Source organism: Kryptolebias marmoratus, linkage group LG14 (genome assembly GCF_001649575.2).
Source record: "Kryptolebias marmoratus isolate JLee-2015 linkage group LG14, ASM164957v2, whole genome shotgun sequence".
NCBI lineage: Eukaryota > Metazoa > Chordata > Actinopteri > Cyprinodontiformes > Rivulidae > Kryptolebias > Kryptolebias marmoratus.
This window is the reverse complement of record NC_051443.1, coordinates 6,184,269-6,197,299: the sequence shown is the minus strand read 5'-3', so window position 1 is coordinate 6,197,299 and position 13,031 is coordinate 6,184,269. Positions and strand designations below refer to the sequence as shown.

At 39.7% G+C, this 13,031-nt stretch overlaps 1 protein-coding gene across 5 annotated transcripts in view; it reads right to left on the bottom strand.

Annotated features, from left to right (window-relative positions):
- fcho2 (FCH and mu domain containing endocytic adaptor 2) overlaps positions 1–13,031 on the bottom strand; it is a 68,956-nt gene that overhangs the window by 45,524 nt on the left and 10,401 nt on the right. For all 5 annotated transcript variants that reach the window (XM_025008403.2, XM_025008404.2, XM_025008407.2 and 2 more), the window contains exons 2-6: positions 10,104–10,195; positions 5,336–5,410; positions 5,100–5,241; positions 2,939–3,091; positions 2,625–2,729 (exon numbers count right to left, since the gene is read on the bottom strand). In XM_025008403.2, the coding sequence (XP_024864171.1) occupies positions 2,625–2,729; positions 2,939–3,091; positions 5,100–5,241; positions 5,336–5,410; positions 10,104–10,195 (567 nt within the window). The remainder of the gene's footprint in view (positions 1–2,624; positions 2,730–2,938; positions 3,092–5,099; positions 5,242–5,335; positions 5,411–10,103; positions 10,196–13,031) is intronic.

Sequence of the window (13,031 nt, the reverse complement as noted above, 5' to 3'; positions counted from 1 at the left end):
AAAAAACATAAAATGAATATTAATATTTGTCCTCTGCTCTAACTAATTTTGAACATTTTTATAGTCAAAACCGCTGAAATTGCATATTTCCTGTTCAAATACGAGGGTGAAACACGAGGTGCAGCAGCAACGAGCCGAGCTTCACCTCTGATTGCGCAATCCATCACAAACTGGGTTGATACATGCAATTAGCCTGTGCCTGTTGCCGTATTGGTGCATGTCGTCAATATAATGGTTTATATAGCCTGATTTTCCACAGTCTGGCTAATGTCTTTAACCATTTACGTTTAATGTTTGTTAGTGACATATTTAGTTTTGCTGATGGGACAGAAAACCGCAGTGAAAAGGCAAAGGGGGGGCCGGGCAGTACTCTGCCGCACTGAAGGGGGCGCACGTGAGCCAACGGTAGCTTGTTGCTGCTGTCCTTTTACGCAGAGGCGAGTGACAGTCATGTAATAGTAATTTTTTCTTATCTCTACGTACCTTTAACACGTACCTTACGTGTGTGAGAGAGAGAGAGAGTGTGTGTGTGTGTGTGTGTGTGTGTGTGTGAAGATCGCTGATGAGATACGAAATAACCAGCAGCCAATTGAATAAGATACCCTTATGGGTTTATATATTTGTAAATCTGACTCTAAAGGAGTCAGTGCCTCACCACCCATGAACCTCACCGCATGTCACTGCTTTAAAGCTGGTAATGAGTTTGTGCTTTTAAGGTAAAATCAGAAGAATGAAGACAAACATTAAACCCACTATACATATTTACACAAACATTAGCTTTCAAAATAATAATAAAAAACAACACAAACACCAAGTTCTGTTGATAGATTGTTATCATTAACTAACAGTTATCCATGGGACCAGCTCTATAAAATCAGGAGTTGTGTCAGTTTGCTGCTCTGGAGCATACAAGTGAGTGTTAACACAATGCCAAGATGGAAAGACATCAGCAATGACTTTAGAGAAGCAACTGTTGTTGCACATCAATCTAAAAAAAGGTTAAAGGTCATTTACAAACTGTTTGAAGTTCATCATCCTACAGAGAGGAAGATTATTCACAACTGGAAAACATTAAAGACATCTGCCGATCTTCCCAGGAATGAATGTCCCAGCAAATTCACCCAAAGGTCAGACTGTGTAACGCTCAAACAAATGACCAAAAACCCAAGAGCTCCACCTGAGACTCTACAGGCCTCAGTTAGGAGGTTAAGGGTTAAAGGTCAAGACAGAACAATTAAAAAGCACTGAACAAGTAGAAAGGGTAGCAGGAGAAATCCTCTTCTGTCTAAACAGAACATGGCAGCATGACTTAGGTTTTGTAAAGTTTCATCTAAAAGAACCACAAGACTTGTGGAACAATGTTCTTTGGACAGATGAGATTAAAGTAGAGATGTGTACCCATAATGCAGGGTGGCATATTTGGAGAAAACCAAACAGAATATCAGGACCAAAATCTCATACTAAAGAGTAAGCACGATGGGAGAGGGTTGATGATTTGGGCTTGTTTTGCAGCCACAGGACTTGGGCTCCTCACAGTCATTGAGTCGACCATGAACTCCTCTGTAGACCAAAGGAATCTCGAGTCAGATGTGAGGCAGTCTGCCTGACAGCTGAAGCTTGGACCAAACTGGACCATGATTCAACAGGACCTTGATCCCAAACACAGAAGCTAATCTACAACAGAATGGCTGAAAAAGAAAAGAATCGAGGTAGTAATGGTCCAGTCAAAGTCCAGAACCTGAACCTGATTGAAATGCTGTAACGGGACCTTAAGAGATGTGAAAAGAAACAAATGTCTGCAAACCTCAATGAACCAAAGCGATGCTGTAGGACAAAATTCCTCCACAATCATGTGAGGAACTGATGAGGCCCTAGAGAAAACCACTACTGAGAGTTATTGCTGCACAAGGAGGTTCTACAAGCTGCTAGATTAGGGGCCAGATTTAGTTTTACTTACACAGTCTTTCCATTTTGACATCATTTTTGTTTAATAAATAATGCCATGGTGGAGTCTGTTGTGTGTTTTTGTACACTTGAATCGTTTTAGAACCTAATAAAGACCAGACCAGTTATTATGTTCTGATATGTAAAATCCTAGTAGTAAAAAAGGGTGGATTTTCTTTTTCCCGTGACTGCACTTCAGTCTTTCAGTTAGCAGACACACACACACAACAACACACTCAAAGAGAACACACATGAAGGAGCTGTACTGATGTCAGGGAGCACATATGTTTGGTGTTTATAATATACATTCACATGTGCAGTGTGGGAGATGAGCCGTAGACTGTGATTCAGGGGAAGCAGAGCTGCAACACTGCTCTGTCTGAAGGGAAAACAATAACTAACTGGAACCAGCTCCACTGCGGTACGGCAGGATGTGGAGGCCAAAATCTGCAGATCTGATTTTAATTTGGAGTTTATCTAATCAGCCCCTCAAATGGATTCCATCAGAGCTCTGCAGAATGATTCCGTTACAGAGGAAAAAACACAATCTGGAGATGATACAGGGAGAAGAACGTAGAGCAGATTACACAATAAAAGTGTTGCACAGCCCAAAGGCAGACGATAAGCAGAGTCTGGAAGCACGTTTCTCATTAAAGCACACGGAGGGAGATTTATGATACCTGTGCAGTCTCTGCCATCTTCTGCTCAAACTCAGACTTGGCACTGGCATATTTCTCCACGTATGATTTGTAGGTCTCTGTGGCTTTTTTGGCTTTCACTCCGGCCTGTAAAGTGTAAACAAACAGCTCAATGACTAACACAGGCTTTTAAAGGCAAACAATGACTTTCTATATTCCTGAATAAGTAGAGAAACTGGACCTCCACTCAGCATCATCTAGAGTTAAAGTTTCTGAAAGACTTCATCATGCCTTATTACCATAATGACGTGTGTGTGTGTGTGTGTTTGTCTGAATCTGAAAGAATGACCTCCCACCTTGTCCACATCTCTCTGGGTGGCCCCCTCTTTGCGGAGGCGCTCCTGCTCCACAGTTTTGGCGTTGTAGATCTCCTTGGACTTCTGAAGAGCCTGAGAGATGCTCTGAATGTTCTGCACGGCTTCCAGAGTTGGTGCCACTTCTTCCTTTGTCTAAAAGCACATGTCTGGTTCATTTACTCATTTACGCGGACCAAAGAATATGTCAGCCAGTGCTGTAATCATCAGCACTTGTCCTGGAACACCCTCGTTTAATATGCCAGTTTGGAAAAATAACAGATTCAATTTGAGTGTAGACACAGGCCTTTTATGGCTCTGCTGAAATACTGTTTTAGCTCTTTTGTTTAATTCTCACACACGAGACACGGACCTTTGGCACAGCACAGAAGGAAGCAATGAAAGCTATATAATAACTACAGAAAAATATATGCAATCTGCTTGTGATCAGGGCACACAGCTCTAGTTTTACAGCCACTTAAAGCAGCTTTAGGAGTTAAAAGTAAAAAAGACACAAACATGGTGCAATGGCTTACAGTTACATTTGTTTTACCTGCCAGCATCAACACCTAATCCCCTCCAGCCTCAAAAACATTCACAATTTTTAGGGGTTTTTGTAACAAACAATGCAGAAACACAGAACACACTGTAGCAAGAGGATAACAAAAGGTGGCATCTGACTGGGCTGCAACTGTTGGTGACTAGTTGGAGAGAAATAATGTATACGTTAATTTTCAGCTGCAGTTTCAGCGAACTCTGAGTATTTGGAACCAAGTGACCGATGAGACGTGTGGCACGGCTTGTAAAACCCCATTCTTAATCAGCAATTCAAACCTGTACAATGACATCATTATGGCTCATTTTCATGACATTTTGAAGCAAGTGTCCTGCATCTGGACTTTGTAGAAGAGAAAGAGAGAAAACATCCCTTCTGACTTTTCATAAATTAATGACTGTAAACATTAACTCTGTTATTTGTGACTCCATGAATTGAAACAATTTGCATTATTTTTTATGAGAAAATCTTGTTCAAAATACAAAATGTCATCATGCAAATCACCTGTTGGAACAAGTTAAATTAGTAATTAGAGGTTCTACTGTATTTTGGCAGCTGAAGCCCACATTTATGATTTAATCTGCTGGAGTACACTTCAGAATGAAGATAGGCAGTTTTTCAGTAATTATTGCCTATTATCAGAGTGGTTTTGGACTTGGACATTAGCCTTTTATGTTTTCTGTCAGAGTAGAGCTCCCTGCAGGTGTCAGAATACAACTCTAGTGTTCTTGAGATGAGTTGGAGATGCCTACAAGCACAAGTTTTTTCAACATGTTCAAAACTCAAGCAACGGGGCTGCGACTCTCCTCACACGAGGAAATTGAGAACTTTGCAAAAGTCGCAAGTCATTCTGGAGACTCCCTCATGAATACTGGAGCCCAATAAGATGGGGCTTTCACAGCAACCATCTTTGAAAATCAAGTACGTTCTGCAGAGCGAAGTCATTTATATAAATATGGATAGTTTTCCCCCTAAATCTCTGCATAAAACATTCAAATGTGGGCAAACGGCATCAGCATAATAGGATCCTGTTTGACTGGCAGCGTAGTTTGAGGCGCACATCTCCCTCTGCAAGGGTCTTGGGGTTTAGACGAATGCACAAAAACATGATTAGTGCCTGCCAAAAATGTGCAATCTGTTGTTAATACTTGTTGAATGTGCTGCTCTCGACGTGAGCCAACATTTCAGGAGGAAAATAGTATACAGAGGTGGCCACAAACTTTAACTACTTATGCAGCCAAAAGAAAAACGGTTAAAATAAACAACAACAAATTTCTGTAGTTTATAGTGTAGTGTTTTGGGATACATGTTGTGATACTGCAGAGTTCTTTTTGTTTTTTAAGGAAATAATGACTACAGTTATTGTAAATCTTGTAAAAGTACATTTGAGGGAAAAGGTGAGTCTGGAGGTTCATGAGTGTACTTTAAGTACTTGATTTGTACGTGCAAATATTAACACTATTATTAATAACTTGAAATGAAAGTCTGCTCTAATAAGTTTTTCCTGTTTACGGTATTATTAGCTGTGCTTTTAAACAGCCCATACCCCCCCCCNCCCCCCCACACACACACACACACACACACACAATCATTTGCCAAGCTTCTTACCTTCTTGTGTGCTTTGGCCTGCTCTTCCACATACTTCTGTACTTCTTTTATAAGCTCCTGCAGTTTCCTCACGAGCTCTAAGTGACACCCAGCCAGCTTCTCTGTCGAGCTCTTGAACACATCCCACATTGGAGCGAACGTCCTGTGAGAAGGGTCAGTGCGTACGTACTCTATTAATATTTACATTTGGGTTTAAACTGCTTTCATCTGAAGCTTTGGAAAATGTCTGAGCTCACCCGAGCTGGGAGAAGTTGCCAGCAGCCTTGGCAAGTTTGGTCATTGACCTGGCATAGGCCTCTTCTATGGCACTCCTGAAGGGAGACAAATAAAACAAAACACACTCAGAAACATAAAGACTATATATTTTCTGTGTATTTAATTGAACAAAACTGTTCAAGAAAGATGCTGCTGATATTAGCATTAGTATGCTTTGAAGACATTCCTTCACAATTCCTTTTTTTTTTTAATTCCCAAATTTTTCCGACTCAAAGGCCCCGCCTACATTACTCTGGATATTTTTTTAAACAAATTCTTTTTCCCTTCGTTTATATTTTTGTCTTCATCCAAATGTTCTAATAAAAAAGCTGAAATACCCATGCATTACCACTAGATGGCGAAAATGTCCACATTAATATGTGAAAATACAAAGAAAGAACATTCCCCCGAAACGTGTTTCTTTCCATACCATTTAAAATTTCCTCTCAGTTCTTAACCACTTCAGCACATAATTAAATTAAAAGGTGGCAGGATCAGAATAAAGAGATTGTTTTCTCTCCAATAAATTTGTCTGTGTGTGGATGAGAGCCGCAAACAGAGCAGATAAGTTTTCAGACTTTTCAGTCAACTTTGGGGGACATTTTCAGTGTCTGAATACAAAGATGTATTTTAAATTATTGTTTTATTTTTAATGTAAATTTACATGGTGTTCAGGGTTTTTTCTTTTGTCTCCTAGTTCAAAAAATGATTGAAACAGAAAAAAAGAGCAGACTTTACAGAGACAGATAACAAAAAATGACAATACTGGAGGAAAAATTATACTATTAGTGTATAATACAAACATTAAAATGTACATGTATGGATTTTTAAAAAATTTTTTTTACATAAAAGGCTAATTGATTTTGCCCAGTCTTTTGAGGCTCAATTTCTAGATTGTGTTTCTGTCTGCCTGTCTGATGAAGAGTGGTGTGGGCTCCTCCTCCATCTGAGAGGGCAGGACTCATCAAAAAAAGTTGGTATTGAATTTTTAGGCAGCAGCAGCATCGGCAACCTTTACATTTTCCTCAAAAGTTCTCTACTTTAAAAAGATATTCGCTCTTAGGTTACAGAAAGAGATTAGATCTTCCTCTTCCTCTGCCAAAAGGCTAAAAATGGGTGATAATGTTTTTACCTGTGTCTGTTAGTCCCAATTCAATAAGGCCGCAACAGCTAGTTGACTTTAGCGAACACAAAAATGACTAAAACTCAGTCAATTTTATAAAAACTGAGCAAAAACTAATCATGTGATACATACAACACAGCAAGCAGCATGAATTTTAAAGGTCTGAAAAAGGCTGATGTGTAAATACTTAATTCAGTGCCAAGGGCGGCTTCAGACATCCAGTTCTGACTCATCTTTACAAAACTTTTAGGGAACAGAATCAAAAAGCTGCTAAAATAGACCAAACAAATGTACTGACTGTGTTCACCACAAGAGGGAGCCACAGTTCAGACCGAATATTGTTGCTTCGAGTTGGTAAGGTCACTGTAGTCTGTCACCAAAAAGCAACAGCACACAAAGTAAGAAGTAATTGTATAGTATACATATAGTATAATTATTCTATAAATAAAGTTAGTTAAAGAGTGCATTCAAGCTTTCCATTTAGTTCAACTGCAAGGATTATTCAGAAAAAGAAAGGTGTTTAAGTTATTTATATACATATCTTTATTCATTTTAACCTTTTGGATCTGTACTAATGTATAAATTAAAAGCCTAACATTCCTTGAAGAAATGCACATCACCCGCTGGTTTTAGACTAAGATCGTCTTGTGATAAGAAGGGATGAAGCAGTTTTGATCCAGCCAAGAACATGAGGTATAGCATGATCTCATTCAATAACGCAATATTTGTTAGCTCTCAGAATACGAGTTAGGGAAGAATCTCAGCTACTACCACACCATATGTAAGCTCGATATCTGTAAAATCCATTGAGTTAGAGCCTTTTTTGCGTTGGCTAACATGGATTAGCTGTGGTGGACATCTTGAATTAGGGTGACGCCAATCGTTAATGAGTTGTAGATGTACATCAATGATTACTTTCTGACAGTTTTACTAAAATGTGTTCAGAGGTTCATGAGATTGAGAATTTTTACTTACAGACAGACAGGGCTGAGTACAAAAGTTAATGCCAAACTTTTAAGCAAAGATCTTGCGCAATGAGTATGACTGAAAGTATGTGTTGCGAAAGACACTCAGCTCCAAGCACACCAAGTTTTACCTCAACAGCTGTAAAACTGACTGAATTATAGTCTTTTTTTTAGTTTTCAAAGGCCAATTGGCTGTGGCAGCCATCTTGAATTGTGTTCAATCCAAAGTTATTTAGTTGTAGATGTACAACCAGCGATTACTTTCTGAAAGTTTAATTGAAATCCATCCAGTGATTGGTTAGATATTGTGCTGACAGACTACAATAGTTAATGGTAAAGTTTTATAACCAGACATCATGTGATCCGCTGACGCTTGGATTATAAATTGGGGGTGATTCTCAGCTGCTACCACATCAAATTTTATCTCAGTAACTATAAAACTGACTGAGTTATAGATATTTTTGTGTGTGTGTTTTTAAATAAATGCTTGCGTGATCTACCAAAGCAACTCTGCTAATTAACTAAACCAACCAGATTGTTTACAGGATTACACCACAAGGTAATTGTAAAAAAAAAAAGCTTTAAATTTTTACAGTTTATTAACTGATTGCTTAGTCAAGTGTTGGCAGACAGATGACTCCAGCTGAATTCCAGCATCATGTGGTGAGTTAGAAACACACACCTTTCACACAGAGAAGATAGTCTTCAGAAAGGTGGGGACGGTTTGAAAAGAAGCTATCATTATGGTATTTTTAAGCTGCAGACACTGACGGTGTGCAACATGAAGCAGGTTAGAGCTGGGTTTAGATCTAAGCTCATTGCACAAAGAAGTTCAGTTTGCACATTATTCTCACAAGAACTGACAACACTGCTGTACCTGACTAAATCTGGTTTATTTTCATAAAGACTACAGAAACTGAACTGATCTAGAGACTTTTCTTGTTATTTAAATAACTTTATATTTAAATTGTATTTATATTATAAATAAGTGCATATTTAATCTCAGGTATTGACACTTTGTACAGTCATGGGAAAAAGACTTTCAGTTTAGGGGTTTTTCAAACCCGAACACAATAAAAACACACACAGGTGTTTCCACCATGTCATTATTTATTAAACAAAAATGAAGCCAAAATGGAAAAACTGTGTGTGAAGAATTAAGTCCAGCCCCTGATCTAGCTGCTTGTAGAGCAGAAACTCTCAGTAGTGGTTTTCTTTAGGACTTTATCAGTCTCTCACATGGTTGTAGGGGAGTTTTGGCCCACTCTTCTGACCAATGTTGCTTCATTTCATATTTGCAGACATTTGTTTCTGCTCAGCTCTCTTAATTAATAACTACTACCGCACCAAATTGTGGCAGCCATCTTGAAACAGGTTGACTTGATAAAGGTTGTAGAGGTTCATCCAATAACGATCGACTCAATGACTGTTAGGAGCCTAAACCATCAGCCCTCCTCCACTGTGCTGTCAGTTGGTATGAGGTGTCTGTGCAGATATGCTGTTTTGGTGTTTCTCTAATCATGGCATTGTGCATTGAGGGTAAACATCTCTACTTTTGACTCATCTGGACATTGTTCCAGAAGTTCTGTGGTTCATTCAGATGAAACTTTTCAAACCTAAGTCATGCAGCCCTGTACTGTTTAGACAGAAGAGGATTTCTCTTGCTACCCTTCCAAACAAGTCCTACTTGTTCAGTCCTTTCTAATTGTTCTGTCATGACCTTTAACCTGTAACCTGCTCACTGAGGCCTGTAGAGTCTCAAATGGAGCTCTTGGGTTTTTGGTAATTTCTCTGATCATTGCACAGTCTGACCTTGGGGTGAATTTGCTGGGACACCTCCTCTTGTGTAGATTGGCAGATGTCCTAAATATTTTCCACTTGTGAATAATCTTCCTCTCTGTAGAATGTGGACTTCAAACAGTTTGCAGTTTGTAAATGACCTTTAACCCTTCTGAGATCGATGGCATCAAGTTGCTTCTCTAAGTCATTGCTGATGTCTTTCCATCTTGGCATTGTGTTAACACTTACCTGTATGCTTCAGAGCAGCAAACTGACAAAACTCCTGCTTTTAGAGAGCTGTTCACAATGATGATGATCAGTTAATCAATACATCTGATCAGCAGAACCTCTATAATCCGGTTTTCATTTAGGCTTTGTTTTTGTTGGATAAATAATCAAATGGTGGAATCTGTTGTGTGTTTCTGTTCACTTGTTGTTTATGTCCTGATATGTAAAATTCAAGAAATTAAAGAAATGGACTTTCTTTTTCCCCCATTTCTGATTACTTTTTGTTAGATTACTTTTGTAGATTAAGACATACTGAGGCTGAGAATTGTTAGTTGCATAGAAAAATTCCACATGGCTTAAGGCATGCTCCTGGGGCAAACTGGCAAACCCTAAGTGATAATTAACACCCTCATCTAGGAACATACAAGGAACTGGAAGTACCTATCACAAATAAATTCAAACTAACTTTTAGCTTTTAGCAGTGGTAAATCTAGATATGCTGCATGCTCAGGTGCAGAAGTGGAATGCAACTGTCCTTATTAAAGCCAAGTTTTCTATTTAAAGTCAAAATGTCTTTGGTCTACAGAGAGGAAAGACATGTTAAACAGTGTCATCACTGCTTCCATAAGAAAAAATGTCAAGAACTTATCTCACCTTCCTGCAATGAAGTCCGTCAGCTCCTTGGTGGAAATTTGTCCATGTTTCATGTTGTGGTAGAGCACATCAAAGCCATTATTTTTTTCTCCCTGAGACAGAAAGAGGTGGACAAGCAATAAGTTCCTGTAGAAATAAGGAGTACAACATCCCGGTCCATCGGCCACAGATTATACGTTACCATAAAGGCTTTTTCTACCATCAGCACTCTCATTGTCTGCATGGCCTCTCGCTGCATTCGCAGCAGTTTCTGATCGATCATATTCATCGTGGCCATGTCTGAAACAGTGGTGGACTGGTTCAGCGGGACGTCTACAGCCTGAAATGTCAGTCTGTTTGTGGTAACGGCGCACCGGCTAACGGTCTCCAGTTGCACCCGTGTTTTAAAAATGCAACCGTTGTCCTGAATAATTAATATATAGAATACAATGTTGGGTTTAGGTTTAAAACATGTTTTTATAAAATCTAAATACCATAAAAAAGTAAGCCCTTTAGCTGCTGCTGTTTTCTTCTTATGTGAAACACTTTGGTTTCCATGACAACAGGAACTATAGAAAACAAAAGATAATTTAATAAACCACTAACTACTAAATGAGTAAACCACTCTTCTTTGTACACTAAAGAAAACAGTGCAGTGTGGATGCAGAGTGCTGAATAAGCTAAAATTGAGTTGTTAAAGAGAAAACAAGCAGAACGTCGGCTGAAATCAACGGAACACAAGCTAAAGGCTGGGGAGCCTCCACCAGGAAGAGGGACACACAGAGGCTGAACAAGATGATCAGGAGAGCTGGCTCAGTGGTGGAGGCTGCAGTGGAGCAGAGGACACCGTCTCGACTGCAGACCATGTTTAACACCACCACACATCCTCTGCACGTTACCATCACAGGGCAGAGGGGCACATTCAGTGGCCGGCTGCTTTCACAGCAATGCTCCACCAATAGCCTAAACAACTCATTAGACTCTTTAACTCAACAGTTAGAACGGGAGAGGAAAGGGGGAGGTGATGCTGGCCTTTTAATATGTTTTAACTTTGATGATGGTTAGCTGCTAGTATCTACATGCCTATCTATCTTATAGTCTGTTTTCACCTATCGGGAGAGGTCACAGGATAGCCTCCTGGCCTTTCTGGGTGGAGTTTGCATATTCTCCCTGTGTAAGCTTGGGTTTACTTCGGGTACTCTGGTTTCTTCCCACAGACTAAAAATGCGCATGATACGTTAACTGGTGACTCTAAATTGTCCCTAGGTGTGAGTGTGAATGGTTGTTTGTCTCTATTGCCCCTTTTCCACTGGCACTATTTCAGAAGCCCCGCTCTACTCAACTCTACTCTGCTTGGCTCTATAAAAAATGCATCGTGTTTCCACTAGCCAGTTTGGTCGGTAGCAGAGGAATGCCTCCTTGTGTTAGGGGGGGTTATCGCATGCAAAGCAAGACGAGTAGAGTGGAGCCGGGACCTTTAGAGCCGGTGGAAAAGGGGCATATGTGTCCCTGTGATGGACTTGCGACCTGGCAGCACAGTGACTGCAGGAGATAGGCACCAGCTACCATGACCCAGTAAAGGGGAAGCAGGTAAAGAAAATGGATGGATGGATGATTCTTGGTGTGTATCTGGGGCATTTCTGAGTCCCTTTTACCCCCCAAGCTGTTGCAGATATTTCCTGGTTCCTGCACTGATCCACTGTCAGCAGCTTTGTCTCAACATCAGAGCAACTTTGTTGCTTTTCCTCTTCAACAAAGATAAAAGTTCAGAAAGTTAGTGTCAAAAGGCTTAAGGCTTTATCAAAGAGAACTACAGTATATTTACAGAGCAAACAGACATTAAAAAGTAACACCCCCTCCCCCACATCCCTGACCTGCAGTTTACCTCAGTGAGCAGACCACTGACATGTGCTTCCTGTTTCAGTAATATTATTTAAAAAGAATTATTCAAGTTGAACCATTACGAACAGCTTGATATGAAAACTTCTTCAGGTGTCACGACGGTAAAATGAGACAGTTTTACACTGTGCTGAATAAGAAGCACAGAGAGGGACAATGAACCAATCTGTCCACAAAACAAGGAAGTGAGGACGGCAAGTGAAAAGCCACGGCTCCACACAGAGCAGAACAGAAACAGGAAGAGTCCATTCTGTGCAACAAGTCTGCTCATGTGGAATATGATATCAATGAATGGAGAAGAAAAATAAAAACAAACATGGGAAACAGCAAGGGCTACTTTTGACTTTTCCCAAAGAACAATGAATTTTGGGGGGGGGGGCATCAAAGCAGCAGCTTAGAATGTAAAGCAAATCTGACATACAAAGCTTTTTTATTAACAACATGAGGTCATTAAAGGTCATGCAAGAAGTCACTCTCACATTATCTGTTGTGAATAACCTACTACCACATCAAAGTTAAGATCAATATCTGTAGAATTAACTAAGTTATAGCCATTTTGGTCTTGGCTAATGTCAACGAACTGCGGCGCCCATCTGAACTGGGTTGACTCAGTTGTAGATGTTATTTTTATTTTAATAATTACACCCTGAAAGTTTCTTCAGTAGTTCAGGAGTTACTTTGCTTACAGACAAACAGGGCTGAGTCCAAGCAAAGATCTTGAATAATGATTAACAGCTGTAGCTACAACTACACCACATTTCAGCTAAATATCTCTAAAACTGACTGAATTGTAGCTATTTCTGTCTTTTTAAGGTGGCATACATCTTGAATCCGGTTGACTCCAAAAGTTAATCATTTGTAGATGTTAATTCAATGATTTTTTTTCGAGAGAGCTTCATTTAAATTTGCCCAATGGTTCATCAGATATTTTGCTAACAGGCAGAGATGCACACACAGCCAAAAACCTCTTCAGACAGAAGTACGATTTCTGCTTGAACTAAAATGAAGCGGACCTAACTTTGCCCCAACCAGACGAGATCTTGAATTGGG